This window comes from Salvelinus fontinalis, chromosome 20, assembly GCF_029448725.1.
Source record: "Salvelinus fontinalis isolate EN_2023a chromosome 20, ASM2944872v1, whole genome shotgun sequence".
NCBI lineage: Eukaryota > Metazoa > Chordata > Actinopteri > Salmoniformes > Salmonidae > Salvelinus > Salvelinus fontinalis.
This window is the reverse complement of record NC_074684.1, coordinates 1,291,508-1,319,439: the sequence shown is the minus strand read 5'-3', so window position 1 is coordinate 1,319,439 and position 27,932 is coordinate 1,291,508. Positions and strand designations below refer to the sequence as shown.

Below are 27,932 nucleotides of genomic sequence, written 5' to 3'. Positions count from 1 at the left end.
CTAAACACTGTACTACTTACTACCCTGACAGTAGTGGATGTTGTTGTAGTTCATATTGTGGTCAAAGAGCTGCTGCTTTTGTTGTTTTAGTGGCAATGCTGTTTTGTTGTTTAGTCTGCTGTAAGGGAGAAGCTGCTCCTTGTTGTCTGAGTCGGTTGTATATCAGTTTTAATTGCAGCTTCAGAATTCTGGCCGCCCAGCCTCAGACATTCCTGAACTTGTCCTGTCATCATGGCCAGACGCTGCTCAGGGAATATGGGAATCCCGTGAAACTGGGAAGCTCATAAGGCAGGAATCCTAGGGAAATGTACCAGACGTCATGGAGGCCACCAAATGGAGACAATAGAGCTTTTTAATTTGTCCGTCTGTTTAGTAATTTCATTTTCATGTTTCACGCTATTCATATGGACTGTAATTTCCTTTAAAACCATTTGAAACTATTGTTCCACTGTTTTTTTTTTTGTTTTTTTTTATTATTATTATTATTATTATTTTTTTTTTTAACAGTTCCACTGTTAACTGTTGAAGTGAAAGTTTATATACTGTATCAAACAGTACAGTAAAATAACAAAGAGAATGTAAGAATTGAGGTATGCAGCATGAATGTGTTTTACGTTGACTTTCCTACAGGGACATTTAGGGAATGTGGAAACAAGCTGGCCTCATTGTGACTGGCACAGCTGAGAAAACGAAAGCGCTTTCAGGTTGTCTGAGGAAACACACACACACACACACACACACACACACACACACACACACACACACACACACACACACACACACACACACACACACACACACACACACACACACTCTGTGCCCACTGCAATAAGAATCACCCAATCAAACCTGGGTCATTCCATGTCGTTTCAGGAAGCATTACACCCACCATCTCAGATTGTTCTGAAATCATTTCTGTAGTTAGAAAAAGATAAGATTAGCATTCCTGAAACATTATTTTGTTGAAATGTTATTTGATATCTACGAAATTAAGCTAATTGATTGCACCCAAATTGGCCCTTTTAATTTATAGGATTCACATAATATTCAACAAATATAGTACCCAACATCCGATCTGGACCATCTTCTTCCTACCATTTACTGTTTTACACAAGCATATGGAGTAGCCAGCCAAATAGAAAAAGTAGCCAGGAGTAGCCAGCAGAAAGTAGCCAGCAGCCAGGCTCCAACTGGCTGGGGGGGGGATGTTAAGATTTTTTTGCCAAACAAGCTTAACTTTGGTGGACTCAAGTACCTTGAAATTGTAATATCTACCAGCAACTATCAGGAAATAAAACTGCTAAAAAATTCACACTTTTACAGTATTAGATTCATCGGCTGTTGTAAAATATGATATAAACACAGAAAAAATATATATCCTTTTGACTGCGCTGGGCCACTCTGCTGGCTTCCACAGGCTTCAAGCTTCCTTTTAAGAGACATTTTCTCAGCTGTCTGCAATGCAGGTATGATTGAAGAATGAAGCAGGTGTTAATCATGGGCTTTGCTTCACAGAAAGCAGCAGATGACTACTCCATTGTCAACACTTTGATTAAATCAGTAGACCTATATCAATATCTTTGAAAATATAAGTATCATTAGCTTTAAAAAAAAATGTAATCTGTTTTCTTTTATCACATTTTATACCAGGCTCTCTCTCTACTATCTTAACTATTGTTCCTCCAGTGAGGATTATTCACCATATTCATCAAATGTTTTGTCACGTTCCTGACCTATTTCTGTTAGTTTGTTATATGTGTTAGTTGGTCAGGACGTGAGTTTGGGTGGGCATTCTATGTTTTCTGTTTCTATGTTGGTTTTTGGGTTGCCTGGTATGGCTCTTAATTAGAGGCAGGTGTTTGGCGTTCCTCTAATTAAGAGTCATATTTAGGTAGGCGTTGTCACAGTGTTCGTTGTGGGTGATTGTCTTCCGTGTCTGTGTCTGTACACCACGCGGGACTGTTTACGGTTTGTTCGGTTTGTGTAGCCTATGTTCCTATTCGTGCGTTTTTCTTGTTTTATGTAAGTACGTCGTCTAGTTCTGTCTACACCGTTTGTTGTTTTTGTTAGTTTAATCAAGTTCGTGTTTCGTTAATAAAATATGTCTTTTCACTACGCTGCGCCTTGGTTCCCTCAATACTCCTCCTCTTCAGATGAAGAGGAGGAGGACTGCCGTTACATGTTTTCATCAATCATCTGCAGATAATTGCCAAAAAGCCTACCAGTATGCAAATTAGGAAGCCAAATGAACAGCACTCTTACCGATGCAATTCGGTAGGCTGCTGACGAATAACTCCCCTTCACTGTACTGTCTGGCAAGTCCTTATGGACCTGCAACTAGCTCTCACAGTTTCACGCCAGAATTAGGCGTTAATCCATGTTTCTCAAACATCAGTTTAGGCATTAACTCCGAATTTTTACGATTAGGGTACATTTTTGGCATTAACTCCAAAATCTTAAGGTTAGGCATTAACTCAGAATGTTTAAGGTAAGTGTTAAGGTTTAGAATAGGCTTAGAACTAAAATCGATTGCTGGATTAGAACATAAAACCTTTGGCATCACAGCACTCACTGTTGCCTCTAGTTGAAGGTTTCCACATCATCTCTCGACGTCCTCAGACATGGATGGCTGTCAAAAACGGACTTGTATCACAGGTGACCTGGCTGTGGCTGTCGAAAATACAAATTAGATCTTGTCCGGATGCAATACCATAGACATATAACTACGTTGTATGATTTATGAATAATAAAGGACATGATAAATGTTATTCAGTCAGTTCAACCTTTCTGAGGAAATACTGAGGAACTATCATTCGCAATGGATGTAAAAAACAAAACAAATTGTTGACTTGTGTGAGGTGAAGAAAAAATAACTGAGATGCTCAGCTTATTAGTGGTGTACGTGGGGAGTTAAGACAATCAGAAATAAGATAATCAAATCACATTTTCTTTGTCACATACACATGGTTAGCAGATGTTAATGCGAGTGTAGAGAAATGCTTGTGCTTCTAGTTCCGACCGTGCAGTAATATCTAACAAGTAATCTAACAATTTCACAACAACTACCTTATACACACAAGTGTAAAGGAATGAATAAGAATATGTACATAAAAATATATGGATGAGTGATGGCCGAACGGCATAGGCAAGATACAATAGATGGTATAGAGTACAGTATATACATATGAGAAGAGTAATGTAGGGTATGTAAACATTATAGAAAGTGGCATTGTTTAAAACCTCTACAGAGTACCTAACCCGGATCCGGGAGCACCCCCCACCCCACCCACACTGATTAGCATCGCTAGCATAGCGTCACAATTAAATAGTAGCATCTAAATATCATTAAATCACAAGTCCAAGACACCCAATGAAAGACACAGATCTTGTGAATAAAACCACCATTTCAGATTTTTTAAATGTTTTACAGGGAAGACACAATATGTAAATCTATTAGCTAAACACGTTAGCAAAAGACACCATTTTCTTACTCCAACAGTTTCTTACTCCATCAGGTGCTATCACCAATTCGGCTAAACTAAGATATTGATAGCCACTAACCAACAAACAAATTCATAAGATGACAGTCTGATAACATATTTATGGTATAGCATAGTTTTTTTTTTTAAATGTGCATTTTTCAGGTATAAATCACAGTTCTACATTGCAGCTGCAATCTGATATAGTGCTGATGCAGCTAGAACAATTACAGAGACCAACGTTATATAACTAATTACTTGTCTTAAAACATTTCAGAAAAAATACACAGCGTACAGACATTGAAAGCCCAACATCTGGTGAATCCAAACAATATTTCAGATTTTTTAAATGTTTTATAGCGAAAACAAAATGTAGCGCTAAATTAGCATAACCAGTCCAGCCAGAACCAGCTGGACGCGCCCGACCAGTTCACATGCACGACAGATATATGAAATAACATCGTAAATTGGGTCTTACTATTGCTGATCTTTCATCAGAATGTTGATCAAGGTGTCCTTAGTCCTGATGAGTCGTTCAATCCATTCACAATGGCAACTTCCCCTCTTCATTTAGCCTGGGTACTGGTCGACTGGCACGGTCCCTGTCCAAAGTTAAAAAACTCAAAGAACGGAACACGGCAAAACTCCCGAAAAAATTCTAATAATCTGATTAAACTATATTGAAAAAACATACATTACGGTGATATGGTCACATGTATCAAACAAACTTCGAGACGGAGATAGTTTTCATCCGTAACGTCAGCATAACAAAAGACAATGGCACCTCTACAACGCGCATTTCAGAAAACCGGAAGTTGTCGGTCACGCTAAAGAAATAGGTCTTATTTCACGTCAGTACAAGATAAACAAAAAATTTCTCCTCTGACAACTTCCTGACACCCAGAGGAAGAAGAATGAAGTGTGTTTCGGGTCATAGGTGGCATGACCATATATAGGCAGAGCGTTGAAGCGAGCATACACATCTTGCAATCTTCTTCTGGCTCAGGGAAAGTGCTGTGAAATGACCTGTGTTTCACTCAGAGACAAAATTGGAACGGTTTTAGAAACCATAGCTTGTTTTCTATCCAATGGTATATGGTTATATGCATATAGTAACAGCAATAATTGAATAAGAGGCAGTTTAATCTGTAGAGGCAATTATGCTAATGCGAAACAGCACCCCCTGTATTCTCAAGAAGTTAAAGTGGCTAGTGATACATTTATAACATCCAATTTTTAATTATTAAAGTGGCCAGAGATGAGTCAGTATGTTGGCAGCAGCAACTCAATGTCAGTGATGGCTGTTTAACAGTCTGAAGGCCTTGACATAGAAGCTGTTTTTCAGTCTCTTGGTCCCAGCTGTGATGCACCTGTGGATAGGGGGCTGCTCCCGCTGCTGTTTCCTGTAGTACGCGATCATATCCTTTGTTTTGTTGACATTGAGTGTGAGGTTAATTTCCTGACACCACACTCCGAGGGCCCTCACCTCCTCCCTGTAGGCCGTCCCGTTGTTGTTGGTAATCAAGTCTACCACTGTAGTGTCGTCTGCAAACTTGATGATTGAGTTGGAGGCGTGCATGGCCACGCAGTCATGGGTGAACAGAGAGTACAGGAGAGAGCTGAGAATGCACCCTTGTGGGGCCCCAGTGTTGAGGATCAAAGGGGGGAGATGTTGTTTCCTACCCTCACCACCTGGGGGCGGCCCGTCAGGAAGTACAGTACTGTACACAGTTGCACAGGGCAGGGTCGAGACCCAGGGTCTCGAGCTTAATGACGAATTTGGAGGGGACTATGGTGTTAAATGCTGAGCTGAACAGCATTCTTACATAGCTATTCCTCTTGTCCAGATGGGTTAGGGCAGTGTGCAGTGTGATTGCGATTGCGTTGTCTGTGGACCTATTGGGACGGTAATCAAATGGGTGTGAGTCTAGGGTGTCAGGTAGAGTGGAGGTGACATGGTCCTTGACTAGTCTCTCAAAGCACTTTATGATGACGTAAGTGAGTGCTACAGGGCGATAGTCATTTAGCTCAGTTACCTTAGCTTCTTGGGAACAGGGGTGGCCCTTTTGAAGCATGTGGGAACAGCGGACTGGGATAAGGATTGATTGAATATGTCTGTAAACACACCAGCCAGCTGGTCTGCGCATGCTCAGAGGGCACGGCTACGGATGCCGTCTGGGCTGGCAGCCTTGCGAGAGTTAACACGTTTAAATGTTTTACTCACGTTGGCTGCAGTAAAGGAGAGCCTGCAGGTTTTGGTAGCGGGCCGTGTCGGTGGCACTGTATTGTTCTCAAAGCGAGCAAAGAAGTTGTTTAGTTAGTCTGGGAGCAAGACATTGTGGTCCGCGACGGGGCTGGTTTTCTTTTTGTAGTCCGTGTTTGACTGTAGACCCTGCCACATAGCTCTCGTGTCTGAGACGTTGAATTGTGACTCTACTTTGTCTCTATACTGACGCTAAGCTTGTTTGATTGCCTTGTGGAGGGAATAGCTACACTGTTTGTATTCGGTCATGTTTCTGGTCACCTTGCCCTGATTAAAAGCAGTGGTTCGCGCTTTCAGTTTTGCCGGAATGCTGCCATCAATCCACGGTTTCTGGTTGGGGAAGGTTTTAATAGACGCTGTGGGTACAACATCACCGATGCACTTGCTAATAAACTCGCTCACCGAATCAGCGTATTCATCAATGTTATTGTCCGACGCTATCCGGAACATATCCCAGTCCACGTGATCGAAGCAATCTTGAAGCGTGGAATCCGATTGGTCGGACCAGCGTTGAACAGACCTGAGCACGGGTGTTTCCTGTTTTAGTTCCTGTCTATAGGCTGGGAGCAACAACATGGAGTCATGGTCAGATTTTCCGAAAGGAATGCGGGGGAGGGCTTTGTATGCATCGCGGAAGTTATATACAGATATCTGATTTCAGCCTCTTGCCAATTGGAAAGGAAAGTTGGCGGGTGCATAGCGCACTGTTAGGATGCTGAATTGCCCTAAAGTAAATTGATGTTTCGTCAAAATTATATAATTATTTGTGTCTAACTAAAATCAATCAAAATACTGAACCAGGGATCATGACTTCACCACAGAGGATCATTAGCTTTTTTTTGTGGGTTGTTTCAAATCACAAGTGTGTAGGCATATGCCTATTTGGGAAGGCCACAATTTGGGTTAGTGCACATGGCATTAGGTCTAGCTGATTGAGTCGCAGCTCACAGTGAAAAGCATCTAAAATATGTGGGAAGATAATGTCTTTGAGTATATTTTAAAATGTTGCATCAGGAAGGGGAGGGGTGTGTAGCGAAGATATGGTGCTTCTCTCTCCAGAATGCATGCATATGTAGGAAAGTGACCATTTGGCATTTGGGAGGGCTTTGTATGCGTTGCGGAAGTTAGAATAACAATGATCCAGGGTTTTGCCAGCCTGGGTCGTGCATTCGATATGCTGATAAAATGTAGGGAGCCTTGTTTTCAGATTAGCCTTGTTAAAATCCCCAGCTACAATAAATACAGCCTCAGGATATGTGGTTTCCAGTTTACATAGAATCCAATGGAAACCACATATCCTGAGGCTGCATTAACCTGTCTAGGATCAGCGTGGCGCTAGCGGCACACCCCCCCCCCCCCACTGAAAAACCAGTGCCGCGAAATTCAAAAAAAATATTTTTTTAAAATATTTAACTTTCACACATTAAAGTCCAATACAGCTAATGAAAGACACAGATCTTGTGAATCCAGTCAACATTTCCGATTTTTAAAATGTTTTACAGGGAAGACACAATATGTAAAGATGTACATCTATTACCTAAAAACACATTAGCATAATCCACCATCTTTTATTTGTCCACCAACACCAGTAGCCATCACCAATTCGGCTAAACTAAGATATTTATAGCCCCTAACCAACAAAAAAACTCATTAGATGACAGTCTGATAACATATTTATGGTATGGGATAGGTTTTGTTAGAAAAAAGTGCATATTTCAGGTAGATGGCATAGTTTACAATTGCACCCACCATCACAAATGGACTAGAATAATTACAATGAGCAACGTGTTTACCTAACTACTAATCATCAAACATTTCGTAAAAATACACAGCATACACGAATCGAAAGACACAGATCCTGTGAATACAGACAATATTTCAGATTTTCTAAGTGTCTTACAGCGAAAACACAATAAATCGTTATATTAGCTTAGCACATAGCAATTAGCAGCCCAGCATTGATTCTAGCCAAAGTGAGCGATAAAAGTCAACATCGCCAAAAGATATTAATTTTTTCACTAACCTTCTCAGAATTCTTCCGATGACACTCCTGTAACATCACATTACAACATGCATATACAGTTTGATCGAAAATGTTTATATTTAGCCACCAAAATCATGGTTAGACAATGTGAAATGTAGACAAGCTGGTAAAGAAAAAGTCCTTGCGCCACTTAGACAGTGATCTACTCTTATACATAAATACTCATAAACGTGACTAAAAAATATAGGGTGGACAGGGATTGATAGACAATTTAATTCTTAATACAATTGCGTTATTACATTTTTTAATTTATCCTTACTTTTCAATACAGTTTGCGCCAAGCGAAGCTACGTCAAAAAACATGGCGTCCTAAGCCACTAAAATGTTTCGACAGAAACACGATTTATCATAATAAAAATGTCCTACCTTGAGCTGTTCTTCCATCAGTATCTTGGGCAAAGGATCCTTTCTTGGGAGAAATCGTCTTTTGGTGGAAAGCTGTCCTCTTGCCATGTGGAAATGTCAACTGCGTTCGGGATGAACTGAAAAGCGTGCCCAACTTTTCACATCGTTGCAAAAATAAATGTCCCAAAATCGCACTAAACGGATATAAATTGCTATAAAACGCTTTAAATTAACTACCTTATGATGTTTTTAACTCCTATAACGAGTGAAAAGATGACCGGAGAAATATAACAGGCTAAACTAACGCTTGGAACAGGTGCGCGCCGGTGTCCTCTAGGCTCATGACGCAGCTCCCAAAGAATGACTAGCTTCAGGGTTTTTTCATTTGTAGGGCCTGTGAACGCGCAATCGACCCCGTTGGAATCGTCATCACGTAAAGGCATCCAGGGGAAGACGTAAGAAGTGTCCGTATAGTCATAGCAACGACAGTGCCCTTTTAACTGACTTCAGAAGAGTGGCCAACATTTCTCAAATCTGACTCCATGTCAGGGAAATTGCTGTAGAATGGGCTCTGTTCCACTTAGAGACAAAATTTCAACTCCTATAGAAACTATAGACTGTTTTCTATCCAATAATAATAATAATATGCATATTGTACGATCAAGGATTTTGTGGGAAGCCGTTTAAAAAATTAGCCAAATTAGCATAAATAGTCTAAACAGCGCCCCCATCCCCAACAGGTTAATTGTGTGCTTAGGATCGTTGTCCTGTTGGAAGGTGAACTTTCACCCCAGTCTGAGGTCCTGAGCAGGTTTTCATCAAGGATGACTCTGTACTTTGCTCCGTTCAACTTTTCCTTGATCCTGACTAGTCTCCCAGTCCCTCCACTGAAAAACATCCCCAGAGCATGCTTCACCGTAGGGATGGTGCTAGGTTTCCCCCAGACGTGACGCTTTGCATTCAGGCCAAATAGTTAAATCTTTCTTTCATCAGAACAGATAATCTTTTTTCTCATGGTCTGAGAGTCCTTTTGGCAAACTCCAAGTGGGCTACATGTGCCTTTAACTGAGGAGGGGCTTCAGTCCGGCCACCTTACCATAAAGGCTTGATTGGTGAAGTACTGCAGAGATGGTTGTCCTTCTGGAAGGTTCTCCCATCTCCACAGAGGAACTCTGGAGCTCTGTCAGAGTGACCATCAGGTTCTTGGTCACCTCCCTGACCAAGGCCATTCTCCCCCGATTGCTAAGTTTGGCCGGGCGGCCAGCTCTAGGAAGAGTCTTAGTGGTTCCAGTCTTCTCCAATTTAAGAATACAGTAACAAAATGTGTAAAAAGTCAATGCACTGTATATCACCCGAGAAAGTAATTAAATTAAATTCAAAGGGCTTTATTGGCATAGGAAACATATGTTCACATGTTTTATTTATTTAACCTTTATTTAACTAGGCAAGTCAGTTAAGAACAAATTCTCATTTACAATGACGGCTTACCCCGGCCTAACCCGGACGACGCTGGGCCAATTGTGTGCCGCCCTATGGTACTCCCAATCACGGCCGGTTGTGATACAGCCTGGAATCGAACCAGGGTATGTAGTGACGCCTCTAGCACTGAGATGCAGTGCCTTAGACTGCTGTGCCACCTGGGAGCCCCAAGCCAAAGTAAGTGAAATAGATAATAAACAAAAGTGAAATAAACATAAAATAATTATTACTTAGAATTAAATAATAATGAAACGAAAAAATGTCTTATTAGGCACACAGTCGTTTTACAATGCATTTGAATTCACTTTTAGAAATAGAAGTTTGGCCATTCTTTGGTTTGACGATGGTGAGCTATGCATGCCTAGTTTCTTAATTTAGCCTAGCAGATGCTCTTATATTCCCATGCTCTAATCACAGTCAACACAAATCTATTTTGTAACAACAATATCATAGAATAAATTACAAAATTATTGTTTCCCAAATGAGAAAAAGTTACAAGTGCATACCTGATGGTATGTGGCTGCTTTGTTAAACAATTAATGGCTTCTTCTTGAATTCATTGATGATCAGATGTAACTGGTTCTGTTGCGCTACATTTTTAAAGTTGATAGACAACTTTAGCAGTGTTCCAAACTCCAGTCATGTAATGGATATCTTTTCACCCTTGTCTGTGGTGGTCTGCGAATCCACAACCTTCTGGCTACTTTGCCATGTAATGCTAACAAAATGAAGAACAGTTTCTAAATCTGCATATCTTGGTGGCATCACAAAGCCTCTATGTTGTTAGTCTAATTAAAAAACATATGTTGAAATTATTTATACCTTCTCGAATTTGATTGTGCTGCGGCCGCTGGTTCAAGTTTCAGCACCACAGTGTAAGTTACTCGAATCTGGCTTGTTGTGAGGTCAATAACAGAACATAAACTGTAGGCTAGTCCACGCGCAAGATTTTTGGGACTAGGCCTAATCAAAAATAATTTTCTGAAGAAACCTTTGACTCTCTTCCTAACCTGCCACCATAGCCTTACACAGCACAACCATCGGGTTTTGATCAGAAAAAGCAGAGCAGGGTTGGAATATCCATTGCAGTGTGTAATGCAGCCTAGTTTTATTGACACCATCCCAGTAACTTTCTTAGAAATATAATTTTGCTCTGTGCTTCTACCGAGCATGCACTTCGTACCCTATAGCCTATGGATCATTTTGATTGAGACCACACTAACTAGTCTATAGGCACAATTGATATTGAGCACTAAGCGGAGAATCAGAGACGAGGGGCGGCATGGAGCACACATGAACAAATAGCCTAATAAGCAACTACTTCTAAAACACTGAGAAATATTAACATTTTATCATTTACAAATTACTTTACCCTCCCCTGGACTAGGTTTAAAAAAACACTCAACCCTCTCGTTGACTGAAATTGAAAAAGCATGAACCTCCCCCATTTTCCCCCCATTTTTTTGATCCATCCATCCCTAAGGCTGTCAGATAGGATAGTAGGGGTTTGTCCTCCAATTAACTGGCCGGAGTTGGAAGCAGGAGAGCTGGTCAGTGGTGTTATGTATTTGCTTAGCATGGGGTGCTCATTATGTGGCATGGGGAGAGGGCAGTCAGGGTTTGGGGTTAAGGGGAGAGGGCAGAGGCCTTCATGGGTCAATGGGTCCCCTCAGTGCTAGAGAAGGGTTGTGCTGCTGGAGATAGACCTTTTACTGCAGGCTGCCTAGGACCTGTTGGGGTGGGGTGGAGGGCACTAGTTGGATAGTTCGCAGTTTGAGGGTTCACTAGCGTTGTATGGTAGCCTACTGACCAGTAAGCTGCACTGTTCTGTGAACCTATTGACTAACCGCAGGGATTCAATGCCTGTGCTGTCACACACACAAACACACCCATACATAGTGTATTTTTTCTTCATGCGGAATACAGAGACCTCCCGAGAGTTTGAAAAGAACGACCGACTTAAAAAAAACGGGAGGAGGAAGATAAAAGGAGAGAGAAGAGAGGACATGGGGAGAGAGGGCACTTAATGTGGAAATCAACTCCTTGTAATTTGCTGTGGGAGAGAGGGGGAGGAGTCGGGTGGAGGGGAAAGCCCAGGGGGGAGGGAACAGGGGAGAGCAGAGGTCATTTAGTCTGACGCACAGAGACATACACACATACACTGAGTGGACATGCTACCACCAGAGAGAGAGGGAGAGAGTGAGCCCGTCTGAAAGAGGGAGACAGAGAGCCCAGTGAGAGACAGCTTCAGCAAGCCAGCAAAGAAGGGAAAGAGAGAGCAAGCTATAGAGAAACAATCTGAGAGAAATAAAGTATAGAAAGAGGGTTCAACAGCTGCTGCACCAGTGAGAAGCCTGAGTGTGTGTGTTAGGTGCCAGAGTGAGTGCGTGTTTATGAGTGTGTGTTGGGAGCAGCGGATGGCATGCTTGCTCCCTGAAGAAGGAAATGTATCCGACTGACTGAGAAAATGTGAGGAAGTGTGGGGGAATTCTGCATGCTGCGGGAAGGGAATACTGCGATTGGAATACTCTGCTCCTGGTGGATATGCAAACTTTCCTGGACTGTTGTTTTCTTTTCGAACCATTTACCCCTCTTCAGGGGTTTAAATTCATCTGTTCTTTTTGCTGAAGGAAAGTCAAGCCATTATGCCAACTGGTAAGCTGGATTTATTTATGTTATTTTGCTGTAGACTCTTTTATGTCCAATGCTATTTGGGGCCTCCTTCCATCTGTCAAATGTTTTACATTATCAGTTGGTTTTGTACAGTAAAGAACGCATAGATCAAGTTTTTTTTTCTCAAGCGTCTGATCCGCAGTCATAGGTGCATCAGAGTTTAGATTTCTTTATCTTTCATATCATGTTGTGTCTGTGTGGTAAACTATGGTCCTTTTAATCACTGTCCTAGTCCTAAAGTCTTTGAAGGTGAATGCCTTGATGGTGTGTCTGGTAGGAATGAATGTGTTTTTATTCATATACACATAAGAGCTGGCTCTGTTTTAGTAAAATATGTCATTCTTGCACCTGGAAAAGGTCATTTGAATGAAACCTGTTGTGTACTTTTATTGTCCTTATTGGTTTGTTAGTTGTCCTGTATCGAGCGCCATTGTTGTCCGTTGTGTGTGTGTGTTTGCTTCTTTGTGTGCTGGCGGGATATCTTCTCCCTGCCTACAATGTTGTGTGAAGTGTGTGTGACCTCTTTATCGTTGTTCTCTCTCCTGTGCTGTTGTATGAACAGTGGTTTATAGTTGCTTTCCCGCAGAGTCAGTTGAATGGAACATGTTTGCTTTCTTGCAGGGATGTTGGTTCTTGCTAATTAGGAGTGAAATAGATCATCCTTAGTTCCTTTCCTGTAACTTTTCCCCCACAGACGTTGTTCATATGTAGAGCGTATTCTCACTGACAGAAGTAGAGATATACACTGAGTATACAAAACATTAAGGACATGCTCTTTCCATGACATACAATGACCAGGTGAATCCATGGGAAAGCTTTGATCCCTTGTTAATGTCACTTGTTAAATCCACTTCAATCAGTGTAGATGAAGGGGAGGAGACAGGTTAAATAATTATTTGTAAGCCATGAGACAATTGAGACAGATTGACAAAAGATTTAAGTGCCTTTGAACGAGGTATGTTCGTAGGTGCTAGGCACACCGGTTTGTGTTAAGAACTGCAATGGTGCTGGGTTTTTCAAGTGTGTATCAAGAATGGTTCACGACCCAAAGGACATCCAGCCAACTTGACACAACTTTAGGAAGCATTGGAGTCAACATAGGCTAGCATCCCTGTTTTGACACTTTTGACACCTTGTAGAGTCCACGCCCCGATGAAGCCAAGATCAATGATATAAAGAATAATGGGAAAAAACTTGAGTACTTTTAAATGAAATTATGGGCAGAAAGACAAATTCAACTCCATCTTTCATCAAATCAGATGGCTTATTCATGACAAAACCATTTAATGTTGCCAATTATTTTTATGATTATTTAATTGGCAAAGTGGGCAAACTTAGGCAGAAAATGCCCACAACGAACAGTAAGCAATTGTATTCATGCAAAAAAAAAATATAATGAAAGAAAAGCAATGCTAGTTTGAATTTTGTAAAGCTAGTGTGGGAGAAGTGGAAAAAGTAATGTTATCGATCAATAATGACAAACCTCCTGGCATTGACAACTTAGATGGAAAGCTACTGAGGATGGTAGCTGACTCTATAGCCACTCCTATATGTCACATTTTTAATTTAAGCCTGGAGGAAAGTCTTTTTCCTCAGGCCTGGAGGGAAGCCAAAGTAATTCCGCTACCCAAGCTGCCTTTACTGGTTCTAACAGCAGACCTATAAGCTCGCTGCCAGCTCTTAGCAACCTGTTGGAAAAAAGTGTGTTTGACCAAATACAATGCTATTTCTCTGTAAACAAATTAACAACAGACTTTCAGCATGCTTATAGAGAAGGGAACTCAACATGTACTGAACTGACACATATGACTGATGATTGGTTGAAAGAAATTGATAGATTGTGGGAGCTGTGCTGTTAGATTTCAGTGTAGCCTTTGATATTATTGACCATAACCTGTTGTTGAAAAAACATATGGTGTTATGGCTTTTCAACCTCTGCTATATCGTCGATTTAGAGCTATCTATCTAATATAACTCAGAGGGTTTTCTTTAATGGAAGCATCTCTAATGTCAAACATGTAAAGTGTGGTGTACCGCAGGGCAGCTCTCTAGGCCCTCTACTCTTTTCTATTTTTACCAATGACCTGCCACTGACAAAAAACAAAGCATGTGTGTCCATGTATGCTGGTGATTCAACCATATACTCATCAACAACCACAGCTAATGAAGTCACTGAAACCCTTAACAAAGAGTTCCAGTCTGTTTTGGAATGGGTGGCCAGTAATAAACTGGTCCTGAACATCTCTAAAACTACAGTGCCTTGCAAAAGTATTCATCCCCCTTGGGGTTTTTCCTATTTTGTTGCATTACAACCTGTAATTTAAACAGATTTGTATTTTGGATTTCATGTAATGGACATACACAAAATAGTCCAAATTGAAGTGAAATTTTAAAAATGACTTGTTTCAAAAACTTCTAAAAAAATTAAAAACGGAAAAAGGTTGTGTGCGTATGTATTCACCCCCTTTGCTATGACACCCCTAAATAAGATCTGGTGCAACCAATTACCTTCAGAAGTCACATAATTAGTTAAATAAAGTCCACCTGGGTGCAATCTAAGTGTCACATGTTCTGTCACATGTTCTCAGTATATATACACCTGTTCTTAAAGGCACCAGAGTCTGCAACATCGCTAAGCAAGGGGCACCACCAAGCAAGCGGCACCATGAAGACCAAGGAGCTCTCCAAACAGGTCAGGGACAAAATTGTGGAGAAGTACAGATCAGGGTTGTGTTATAAAAAAATATCCGAACCTTTGAACATCCCACAGAGCACCATTAAATCCATTATAAAAAAATGTTAAGAATATGGCACCACAACAAACCTGCCAAGAGAGGGCCACCCAACAAAACTCACTGAACAGGCAAGGAGGGCATTAATCAGAGAGGCAACAAAGAGACCAAAGATAACCCTGAAGGAGCTACAACTTCAGTTGTGCATGTTGTGTAAATCAAATGATACAAATCCCCCAAAAATCTATTTTAATTGCAGGTTGTAAGGCAACAAAATAGGAAAAATCCCAAGGGGGGTGAATACTTTCGCAAGTCACTGTAAGAGCATTGTATTTGGTACAAATCATTCCTTAAGTTCTAGACCTCAGCTGAATCTGGTAATGAATGGTGTGTCTGTTGAACAAGTTGAGACTAAATTACTTTGCATTACCTTAGATTGTAAATGGCCAAATAATATAGATCCAATGGTTGTAAAGATGGGGAGAGGTCTAGCCGTAATAAAGAGATGCTCTGCTTTTTTGACACAAGACTCCAAAAAGCAAGTTCTGCAGGCTCTAGTTTTGTCTAATCTTGATTATTGTCCAGTCGTGTCATCCAGTGCTGCAAGGAAAGACCTAGTTAAGCTGCAGCTGGCCCAGAAAAAAGCGCCATGTTTCGCTCTCTTTGCTAAGAGTTGAGGAGAGACTAACTGCATCACTCCTTCTTTATAAGAAACATTAATGTGTTGAAAATCCCAAATTGTTTGCATAGTCAACTTACATGCAGCACTGACACACATACTTATGCCACCGGGGGACTTTTCACAGTCCCCAAATCCAAAACAAATTCAAGAAAGCGTACAGTATTATATAGAGCCCTTATTGCATGGAACTTCCTTCCATCTCATATTGCTCACATGAACAGCAAACCTGGTTTCAAAAAACAGATAAAGCAACACCTCACGGCACAACGCCTCTCCCCTACTTGACCTAGACAGTTATTGTGTATGCATTGATGTAAAGGCACACGTAGCCTACAATTTTTTTTTATGTAGTTCTGTCCTTGAGCTGTTCTTGTCTATTGATGTTCTCTATTATGTCCTTCTGTATTATGCTTCATGTTTTGTGTGGACCACAGGAAGGGTAGCTGCTGCTTTTGCAAAAGCTAATGGGGATCCTAATAAAATACCAACATTGAGGCTGTTCTGAAGTTTGTAGTCTGGTATATTTTCTGTGTAAAAGTGTCTGTGTGCTAAATTGACATGGAGTTATTTCCATGCAACGTTACTGTGTAGAGTTTATTTTTTCACATGGGCCATGAATGAGCTATGCCTACTCTGTTTAAATTGTGTGATATTTAATGTCTCCCTCTGCACTCCTAATACCTCAGATAGCCGTTTGTTAGTTGGTGTGTGTCAGCAGATACTGAGTGGGTTGGTTGTTTGGTTTCCTATCCCTGCATGTCTGATTGAGTAGCTGTTTAGGGAGTGCCGAGATGCCATTCTGCAGCGCGTGACCAAAATTAGAGCCCTCGGGAGTGGCAGGAGGGGTAAGGAATGGGGGTGAGTGGGTGGTCATAATTACTATGTAGAGGCTCAGCGGACAATGCACCCCCCTCCTTCCACCACCCTACTCCAGCTTACTAAGACATCTGCCCCCATACTCAGCTAGCCCTGCTGGGGTGGGATGGGGATGGGGGAGGGAGCATGGGGAGGGTGGAGGGTGGGAGGGGGGGCAGGTCAATTTGGGTGTAATCTTCCCCTCTCACCCTCAAAAGTTTTCATGTGTGTGTGTGTGTGTGTGTGTGTGTGTGTGGTGAGAGGTAAGGAGACTTAGGGAGGCTGTGGAAGGTGCAGGTTTGTAGGAGAGATACAGACATTCAAAATGGAAGAAGATTTGTAAGGGATAGTAGTGACAAGAGAGTGGTGTGTGTGTCTGAAGAAAGGGTGTGTGAGTATGTGTGGACTTTTTCCCACATTAGCAGTTGCCATACCAGGTGGTGATGCAACTGGTCAGGATGCCCTCGATGGTGCAGCTGTAGAACTTTTTGAGTATCTGGGGACCCATGCCATCTCTTTTCAGTCTCCTGAGGGAGAAAAGGTGTGTCTCTTGCGCTTGCTCTCATTACCGATCTCCATCCTTCTCTCTATTTTGCTATCCACTCTCTCATCCACAAATGTTTTACTCAAATTACTCATTTCAACTCAATCGATCCCTCTCTCCATCCCGTTCTCCTTGTGCTTTTGTTGACACCCTCACTCTCTCACTGTAATTTCTATAATTTGTGCCGCCAGCAGTGTTGGCTGTTCTCCAGTTCTCCCAATGAGAGTGAATCCCTCTGCGTAGGTCTGTCTGTGGCTTGGCTGCCGGTATAGAGATATAATGAGTTTGCCTTGTTGTCTCTGTGCCAAAGAACTAGTGAGGTGGTTTATGAACAGTATCAGTATCATCTCCAGTGTTCAAACATGCCTTTGTTCAAACATTCAAACATCTCCAGTGTTCACACACACACACACACACACACACACATGCACTCTCACTTTCTCTCTCTCTCTATCTAACATCGTTCTGTAATGTATGGCCCAGTCATGGCAGGTCTGTGTGTGTCTTGTGATCTTTGCTTTCTGGTATTCTCTCCCATCTTCTATCCTCTCCTCTTTCTCTATTCCCTCGGTTTCCTTTGCATTCATTGAGCTGCAGCGTGAAATCCTGAGTGACACTTTTAGGTGTTAAACCTTGGTAGAGATCCGCCCCGCATCTCTATCAGAGAGAGAGAGAGAGGCGGAGAGAGAGACCGGGAGGGAGGGGGACACTCGGAGGACAATATTTCAGAGCCAGAGAAGAGAGTTGATACAGACAGACAGAACCCTATGTAGCCCAATATACAGTGTAGAGAAAAAGTATGTGAACCCTTTGGAAATACCTGGAATTATGCATAAATTGGTCATAAAATTTGATCTGATCTTCATCTAGGTCACAACAATAGACAAACACAGACTGCTTAAACTAATAACACACAAACAATTTTACATTTATGTCTTTATTGAACACCCCGTGTAAACATTCACAGTGCAGGGTGTAAAAAGTATGTGAACACATGGATTTAATAACTGGTTGACACTTTTTTATTTTATTTCACCTTTATTTAACCAGGTAGGCTAGCAAAGCAAAGCAGTTTGACACATACAACAACACAGAGTTACAAATGGAATAAACAAACACTCAGTAGAAAAAGTCTATATACAGCATGTACAAATGAGGTAGGTTAAGGGAGGTAAGGCAATAAATAGGCCATGGTGGCGAAGTAATTACAATATAGCAATTAACCTTTCACAAGTATCTACCCCAGGTTGCATATTTCAGGTAGATATCATAGTTTACAATTGCACCCACCGTCACAAATGGACTAGAATAAATACATAGAGCAACGTGTTTACCTAATTACTAATCATCAAACATTTCGTAAAAATACACAGCATACACTAATCGAAAGACACAGATCCTGTGAATACAGACAATATTTCAGATTTTCTAAGTGTCTTACAGCGAAAACACAATAAATCGTTATATTAGCATACCACATATGCAAACGTTACCAGAGCATTGATTCTAGCCAAAGAGAGCGATAACGTAAACATCGCCAAAATATATAAATTTTTTCACTAACCTCAGAATTCTTCAGATGACACTCCTGTAACATCACATTACAACATAGATATACAGTTTGTTCGAAAATGTGCATATTTAGCCACCATAATCATGGTTAGACAATGACAAAAGTTGCCCAGCTGGTCAGACAATGTCGTGCTCCATATTAGACAGTGATCTAGTCGTATACATAAATACTCATAAACGTGACTAAAAAATATAGGGTGGACAGCGATTGATAGACAATTTAATTCTTAATACAATCGCTGATTTATATTTTTTTAATTATCCTTACTTTTCAATACAGTTTGCGCCAAGCGAAGCTACGTCAAACAAAATGGCCTCATAAGCGATTAACATTTCTCAACAGAAACACGATTTATCATAATAAATTGTTCCTACTTTGAGCTGTTCTTCCATCAGAATCTTGGGCAAAGAATCCTTTCTTGGGTCTAATCGTCTTTTGGTCGAAAGCTGTCCTCTTGCCAAGTAGAAATGCCCATTGCGTTCGGCATGAACTGGAACCGTGCCCAGAGATTCACAGTGTCTCAGAAATAAATGTCCCAAAATCGCACTAAACGGATATAAATTGCTATAAAACGGTTTAAATTAACTACCTTATGATGTTTTTAACTCCTATAACGAGTAGAAACATGACCGGAGAAATATAACTGGCTACACTAATGCTTGGAAAAAGAGCAGGGTCGGTGTCCACCGCGCGCCCGAAGCATCTGGAAGAGTTCCTACCTACACGTGTTTTTGTTTTATAGGGGCTGTGATTGCGCAATCGATACCATTCAAATCGTCATCACGTAAAGGCATCCAGGGGAAGACGTAAGCAGTGTCCGTATCCTGATAGCGTTCACAGTGGCCTTTAAACTGACTCCAGATCAGGGGCCAAAATGTGTGAAATCTGACTCCATGTCAGGGAAATTGCTGTAGAATGAGTTCTGTTCCACTCAGAGACAAAATTCCAACGCCTATAGAAACTAGAGAGTGTTTTCTATCCAATAATAGTAATAATATGCATATTGTACGAGCAAGAAATTAGTAGGAAGCCGTTTAATCTGTAATGCAATTATGCTAATGAGAAAACAGCACCCCCTGTAGTCGCAAGAAGTTAAACACTGGAATGGTAGATGCAGAAGATTGATGCAGTAGATGATGCAGAAGAATGTGCAAGTAGAGACACTGGGGAAGGAGCAAAATAAATAAATAAATACAGTATGGGGGTGAGGTAGTTGGATGGGCTGTTTACAGATGGGCTATGTACAGGTGCAGTGATCTGTGAGCTGCTCTGACAGCTGGTGCTTAAAGCTAGTGAGGGAGATATGAGTCTCCAGCTTCAGTGATTTTTGAAGTTCATTCCAGTCATTGGCAGCAGAGAACTGGAAGGAAATGCGGTCAAAGGAAGAATTGGCTTTGAGGGTGACCATTGGGATATACCAGCTGGAGCGCGTGCTACGAGTGGGTGCTGCTATGGTGACCAGTGTCCTGAGATAAGGCGGGGCTTTACCTAGCAGAGACTTGTAGATGACCTGGAGCCAGTGGGTTTGGCGACGAGAAGGAAGCGAGGACCAGCCAATGAGAGCGTACAGATCGTAGTGGTGGGTAGTATATGGGGCTTTGGTGACAAAATGGATGGCACTGTGATAGGCTGCATCAAATTTGTTGAGTAGAGTGTTGGAGGCTCTTTTGTAAATGACATCGTCGAAGTCGAGGATCGGTAGGATGGTCAGTTTTACAAGAGTGTATTTGGCAGCATGAGTGAAGGATGCTTTGTTGCGATATAGGAAGCCGATTCTAGAGTTAATTTTGGATTGGAGAAGCTTGATGTAAGTCTGGAAGGAGAGTTTACAGTCTAACCAGACACCTAGGTATATGTAGTTGGCGCAGTGGTCTAGCACATACTGAGTCTCTGGGTTCGCGCCCAGGCTCTGTCGCAGCCGGCCGCAACCGGGAGGTCCGTGGGGCGACGCACAATTGGCATAGCGTCGTCCGGGTTAGGGAGGGTTTGGCCGGTAGGGATATCCTTGTCTCAGTATGTAAAATGTAATGAAATGTAAAAAATGTAATAAAATGTATGCACTCTACTGTAAGTCGCTCTGGATAAGAGCGTCTGCTAAATGACTAAAATGTAATGTAAATGTAGTTGTCCACATATTCTAAGTCAGAACTGTCCAGAGTAGTGATGCTGGACGGGCGGGCAGGTGCGGGCAGCGATCGGTTGATGAGCATGCATTTAGTTTTACTTGCATTTAAGAGCAGTTGGAGGCCACGGAAGGAGAGTTGTATGGCATTGAAGCTCGTCTGGAGGTTGTTAACACAGTGTCCAAAGAAGGGCCAGAAGTATACAGAATAGTGTCGTCTGCGTAGAGGTGGATCAGAGAATCACCAGCAGCAAGAGCGACATCATTGATATATACAGAGAATAGAGTCGGCCCGGGAACTGAACCCTGTGGCACCCCCATAGAGACTGCCAGAGGTCCGGACAACAGGCGCTCCGATTTGACACACTGAACTCTATCAAAGAATTAGTTGGTGAATCAGCCGAGGCAATCATTTGAGAAACCAAAGCTGTTGAGTCTCCTGATAAAAATGTGGTGACCGAGTCGAAAGCCTTGGCCAGGTTGATGAATACAGCTGCACAGTAATGTCTCTTATCGATGGCGGTTCTGATATCGTTTAGGACCGTGAGTGTGGCTGAGATTTCATAGCGGGGAAGGTGCGGTGCGATTCGAAATGGTCGGTAATCTGTTTGTTATCTTGGCTTTCGAAGACCTTAGAAAGGCAGGGCAGGATAGATATAGGTCTGTAGCAGTTTGAATCTAGAGTGTCTCCCCCTTTGAAGAGGGGGATGACCGCGGCAGCTTTCCAATCTATGGGAATCTCAGCCGATACGAAAGAGAGGTTGAACAGGGGTTGCAACAATTTCGGCAGATCATTTTTGAAAGAGAGGATCCAGATTGTCTAGCTCGGCTGATTTGTAGGGGTCCAGATTTAGCAGCTCTTTCAGAACATCAGCTATCTGGATTTGGGTGATGGAGAAATGGGGGAGGCTTGGGCGAGTTGCTGTGAGGGGTGGAGAGCTGTTCAGGGTAAGGGTAGGGGTAGCCAGCAATAGCCTCAACCAAACGTTTTCTGTAGTTGCGGATCAGACCTGCACAAAGGTCAGGAGCAATTTTGGACAATTCCTCTTTACAAAACTGTTTCAGTTCAGCAATATTCTTGGGATGTCTGGTGTGAGCTGTTCTCTTGAGGTCATGCCACAGCATCTCAATCGGGTTGGGGTCAGGACTCGTATTTTCTTCTGTTTAAGCCATTCTGTTGTTGATTTACTTCTGTGTTTTGGGTCATTGTCCTGTTGCAACACCCAACTTCTGTTGACCTTCAATTGGCGGACAGATAGCCTAACATTTTCCTGCAAAATGTCTTGATAAACTTGAAATCATTTTTCTGGTGACGATAGCAAGCTGTCCAGGCCCTGAGGCAGCAAAGCAGCACCAAACCATGATGCTCCAGCATACTTTACAGTTCGATTGAGGTTGTGATGCTGGTGTGCTGTGCCTTTTTTTTCTCCACTCATAGTGTTGTGTGTTCCTTCCAAACAACTCAACTGTAGTTTCATCTGTCAACAGAATACTTTGCCAGTAGCGCTGTGGAACATCCAGGTGCTCTTTTGCGAAATTCAGACGTGCAGCAATGTTTTTTTTGGACAGCAGTGGCTTCTTCCGTGGTGTCCTCCCATGAACACCATTCTTGTTTAGTGTTTGACATATTTTTGACTCGTCAACAGAGATGTTAGCATGTTCCAGATATGTCTGTGAGTCTTTAGCTGACACTCTAGGATTCCTCTTAACCTCATTGAGCATTCTGCGCTGTGCTCTTGCAGTCATCTTTGCAGGACAGCCACTCTTAGGGAGAGTAGCAACGGTGCTGAACTTTCTCCATTTATAGACAATTTTACTTACCGTGGACTGACATCAAGGCTTTTTTAAAATAATTCCAGCTTTATGCAAGTCAACCATTCTTAATCTTGGGTCTTCTGATATCTCTTTAGAGGCATGGTTCACATCAGGCAATGCTTCTTGTGAATAGCAAACTCAAATATTGTGAGTTTTTTTATAGGACAAGGCAGCTCTAATCAACATCTCCTATCTCGTCTCAGTGATTGGACTCCAGGTTAGCTGACTCCTGACTCCAATTAGCTTTTGGAGAAGTCATTAAACACTGAATGTTTAAATTACGTATTCAATATCGACAAGAAATATACAATAATTTGTGTGTTATTAGTTTAAGCACAATATGTTGGTCTATTGTTGTGGCTTAGATGAAGATCAGATCAAATTTGATGACCAATTTATGCAGAAATCCAGGTAATTCAAAAAGATTCACATACTTTGTATTATTGAAGTCTAATAGTGCATGAGCACTTTTTCAGAGTGAACCTACCAAGGGAGGACTCCGAAAGATGGGAAGAAAGGGTGGGAGAATGAGGGGAGGGTGGCGTTTATGAATGATGACCCTTCCTCTCCTCTCCCCTTTTTTCTCTGTCTTTCCTGTTCTCTCCCTCTTGGGTTTGTCTTGATCCTGATCTGATTTAATCACAGTTGAAACTATTACCATAATGTTGCCTAGGCTGGAGAGACGGCCGTAACTCACGGCAACGCCTTTGGCCTATTACTGCTACACATGTCCCCTGAGTATCCTACACTACTCTGCCCCTCCTCCCTGACCCAATACACACCCCACCCCTGGCACACTTTTATACTTGTTTGTTGTTGTTACTTGTTTTTGTGTGTGCTCAACTCTCTTATTGCAGACACCATCCACAATGATTGACTGTCACCACAGATTTAGTGCAATGAATAGAGGGCAATAAACAATTATGTGGCATAGACACTGCTACTAGTTGGCATTGTTGTTCTTCTCTAGGTTGGTGGTGGGTTGATGGGAGAGGAATATGTGGTCAGACCCTGCCCAGTCAGAGGTGCTCCACTCTGGGGTGGAGAAACCACATTTGGCCCCTTGGTGAGAGAAGGGCGAGAAAGGCTGGAATTCAGTCTGATGTTTAAGAACTCAGTTCCTGAATGCCTCTCTCTCTCTTTCTCCATTGTCCCTCTCTCTATATCAGGAGTGGTTCATGCCGTTCAAGATTAGAGCTGACTTTTTTCTTCTTCTCTATTACAGTATATTGGATGACTGTCACTCATATTCCATTCACCCAGCTCAATGTAACAGCGATAGGTTTAGGATACTACATGATACTCGAATTTGCCCTATACCCATCATGAGGTTGCTACAACCTAGCCTACAAATGAAAGTTTATAATGTAGGTGTCACGTAGTTAGAGAGCCCTCGGGGTTCTCTACAGTGTTTTAGGTCAGGGCGTGACTAGGGGGGGTTTCTAGTATTTGTTTTTCTATGTTGGTGTATTAGTATGGTTCCCAATTAGAGGCAGCTCTTTATCGTTGTCTCTAATTGGGGATCATACTTAAGTGGTTCATTGTTCCCACCTGCTTTGTGGGATATTGTTTCAGTTAGTGCCTATGTGCGCGCTGCACTTGACGTTCGTTGTATGTTTGTTGTTTTCTGTAGTTTCACTTTTGTATTAAAATATGTGGAACTCAACTCACGCTGCGCCTTGGTCCGTCCTTTCCAACGATCGTGACAGAATACCCACCACACAAGGACCAAGCAGCGTGCCAGGGAGGATAAAGTGAGTTGGACATGGGACGAGATAATGGGAGGATGCAAGACCCTTCCTTGGCGGGAATCGCAGAGAAATCAGGAGGATCAGCGACGACGCCGGGGGCTGCGGCCACAGAAAACCCAAGATTTTGGGGGGGGGGGGTCCACATAGGGCGGACGGCTGAGCAGCGGAGAGTGCCAGAGCCCAAATGGGAGTCGGTGGAGGAGTTCAATGAGGAGTACCGGAGAGAGGTGTTAGCGAGGAGTATGCTGCAGTGCAGGCGTTTGGAAGAGCGTGTAAACAGTCTGGTGAATATACCCCTGATCACCCGCAAGCACACACACACAGTTTCACTTTCATAGCAGTCCGTACAGCATCATCACTTTGCTTATTGTAAAATTCCTTCTCGCATCTATGTGCTCCCACCTTTTCCCTTTGCTATTGGACTTCAGTGCACAACACAACAGCTGTCTGTGAACAGGTGCAAAACCTTCTCCAAGCCAAACCATCATACCTGTAACGGCTGATTTCCTCCTCTTCGTCTGAAGACGCAGAGTGTCCATGTTTTAATATAATCCACTGAACGCGACAAAAAATACAAATTAACAAAGTAACCTAACCGAAACAGTCCCGTGTGGCATGAACACAGGCACAGGAAACAAACACCCACAAACCAACAGTGAAAACAGGCAACCTAAATATGGTTCCCAATCAGAGACAATGCAAAACACCTGTCTCTGATTGAGAACCATATCAGGCCAATTGACAAACCTAAACATAGAAACACATAACATAGACTGCCCACCCAAACTCACGCCCTGACCATACTAACTAAAGACAAAACAAAGGAAAATAAAGGTCAGAACGTGACAATACCATAGCCGCTAACCACTACACAAACTACATCATTATCACCATATTAACTTTATAGTCAACAAACTAGAACTAAAACATTAGTAAACAGTGTACAGCAAAGAGTTTATCAATTACACCGGCAGGCCCCAATGTCAGTACAGAAAGCTTACCTTGACTTAGAACAGTTGCAGTATTTCATACCTTTATCCATCTAGATAACATAAATACCTTTCCTCTCTGTTGGAGTCAGATTGTTGAGTAGGCAAAATTATCTGCAGTAGCTAAGTAAGTGAAAGGTAAAATAATAAGACATAAAATACAACAAAATAAAGCTAGCTCTTAATTTTAAGAAATTATTTGTTCAAAACAGTTCAACTATAGTCTTTCTCTCACTTTGAGTCAACTACTCACCACACTTTATGTACTGCAGTGCTTGTTAGCTGTAGCTTATGCTTTCAGGACTAGATAAATTTTCTGATCCTTTGATTGGATGGACAAGATGTTAGTTCATACTTCAAGAGCTCTGATAGGTTGGAGGACGTCCTCTGGAAGTCGTCATAATTACTGTGTAAGTCTATAGAAGGGGGTAAGAATCATGAGCCTTCTAGGTTTTGTATTGAAGTCAATGTTCCCAGAGGACGGAAAATAACAGTCTGGTGATGGAATAACAGAAATGGTGCTGGAATAGTGGAGGTAGTCATGTAACTGTTTGTTACATGCAATATGCTTTGTGAACTTTACCGGACAGATGTTGCTCTCCGGTTTTGTGACAAAGGTGTGGTTGAATTTATTCTGCCACTGTGTCTTCTTATTGACCCTGCCTTAGGCCTATATATTACGGTGTCAAGGCAAATGAACTAACAGGTTATAGAGCAAACAACGCAATTATCAACACTTCCTGTTGAGCGTGAACAAGGGAGAGCTCGTTTTGTTGTTTTGAAATTTTATTGAAAAAGTTTAGTTACAAGCTAGCTGCCTTTTGAGTTTGGATCCCGCGACGCGGTTGGCACCAATTGATGGGACCCCTACTATCTGTCCAGTGATCCTGCCGACCAAGGTTGGGTCTGAGGAGCTGTTTGGTATAGCAGCTAGCCTAGCTGCTAGCTAGCTGCCTATCAAGCTATTGGTGTTGTCTTGAGGGCTTGAACGCAGCCCACAAAGCGGTTAGCCATTGTGGCTGGGACCGCGGAATGTCCCGGGCTTGTTGCTGTCTAGATCCCTGCTGTTTGTTGTAGTTGTTTTCAATCTTCCCTGCGACCTGCCCTGTCTGAAACTTCAAACAGTAACAGTGTAACCTCGTTTGCTACTATGACAAAGACAACGGGAGTACCATTAAGGACAGTGGTGTCTCTCTATTACAAGTGGTTAATTAACAAAAAGAGTTCTGCAAGCAGTTGTTACAAGAAAATAGCTTTGTTTTGTCCAAATACTAGTGGTGTCAACTAATAAAATAATGGATAACCTGACCAGAGAGGTCCAGGACCTGAAGAACAGTTATAGTTCTCCCAGGGTCAGATCGATGGGTTTAAACATGACAATGGCAAGATGACAGCAAACTGTAAGTAGCTGAGAGAGGACAGGAATAACAAGGAAGGAGAAATCAGATTATCTCGAGGGATAATCAAGGCGGAACAACATGTTTGTGGACGGAATTGCAGAATCTCCACATGAGACCTGGATGGAGTCTGAGGGACAAAGTGAGGGAAATAATCTTGGAGAAATTGAAGATGGACCACTGAAAGTTTGAGATGAAGAGACCACAGGACTGGAAAACCCACCACCGACCCAGGTGACAGGCCCAGGCCGATAGTGGTCAAGTTCCTGATTTTCAAGGACAAGGTAGCTGTTCTGGAAAAGCTAAGAACTTGAGAGGAACGTATATCTTCCTCAACGAGAACTGTCCTGAACCTGTGCGCCAGAAGAGGAGAGAATTTATCCCACCCATGAAAGCTGCCAGAGTGTGTGGGGACATTGCTTTCATCTGCTATGAGAGGCTCATTGTCCACCCTCCCTCCCAAAAGCCTGGAAGGGATGAGAGAGCTAAGCCTATTGGTTTGTAGCTTCAACCCCGCAACACACACACACACACACACACACACACACACTTACACACACAAACTGATTAATGGACTGCTGAATGTACACTACCGTTCAAAAGTTTGGGATCACTTCCATGAAAACATACATTAAATAAGTTGCAAAATGAATAAGAAATATAGTCAAGATGTTGACAAGGTTATAAATAATGATTTTTAATTGAAATAGTAATTGTGTCCTTCAAACTTTGCTTTCGTCAAATATTCCTCCATTTGCAGCAATTACAGCCTTGCAGACCTTTGGCATTCTAATTGTCAATGTTTTGAGGTAATCTGAAGAGATTTCACCCCATGCTTCCTGAAGCACCTCCCACAAGTTGGATTGGCTTGATGGGCACTTCTTACGTACCATACGGTCAAGCTGCTCCCACAACAGCTCAATAGGGTTGAGATCCGGTGACTGTGCTGGCCACTCCATTATAGACAGAATACCAGCTGACTGCTTCTTCCCTAAATAGTTATTGCATAGTTTGGAGCTGTGCGTTGTGTCATTGTCCTGTTGTAGGAGGAAATTGGCTCCAATTAAGTGCCGTCCACAGGATATGGCATGGCATTGAAAAAATGGAGTGATAGCCTTCCTTCTTCAAGATCCCTTATACCCTGTACAAATCTCCCACTTTACCACCACCAAAGTACCCCCAGACCATC

General features: G+C 42.2%; 1 protein-coding gene across 2 annotated transcripts in view; it reads left to right on the top strand.

Moving 5' to 3' along the window:
- LOC129817139 (pleckstrin homology domain-containing family G member 1-like) overlaps positions 1 to 27,932 on the top strand; it is a 115,467-nt gene that overhangs the window by 10,109 nt on the left and 77,426 nt on the right. The window contains exon 1 of one of the 2 annotated variants that reach the window (XM_055872072.1): positions 11,732 to 12,265. The exons of the other annotated variant lie outside the window; for it this stretch is intronic. Within the exon in view, the coding sequence (XP_055728047.1) occupies positions 12,256 to 12,265 (10 nt within the window). The 5' untranslated portion in view covers positions 11,732 to 12,255. Of the gene's footprint in view, positions 1 to 11,731; positions 12,266 to 27,932 lie in introns of those variants that run through there. 2 annotated transcript variants of the gene reach the window in all.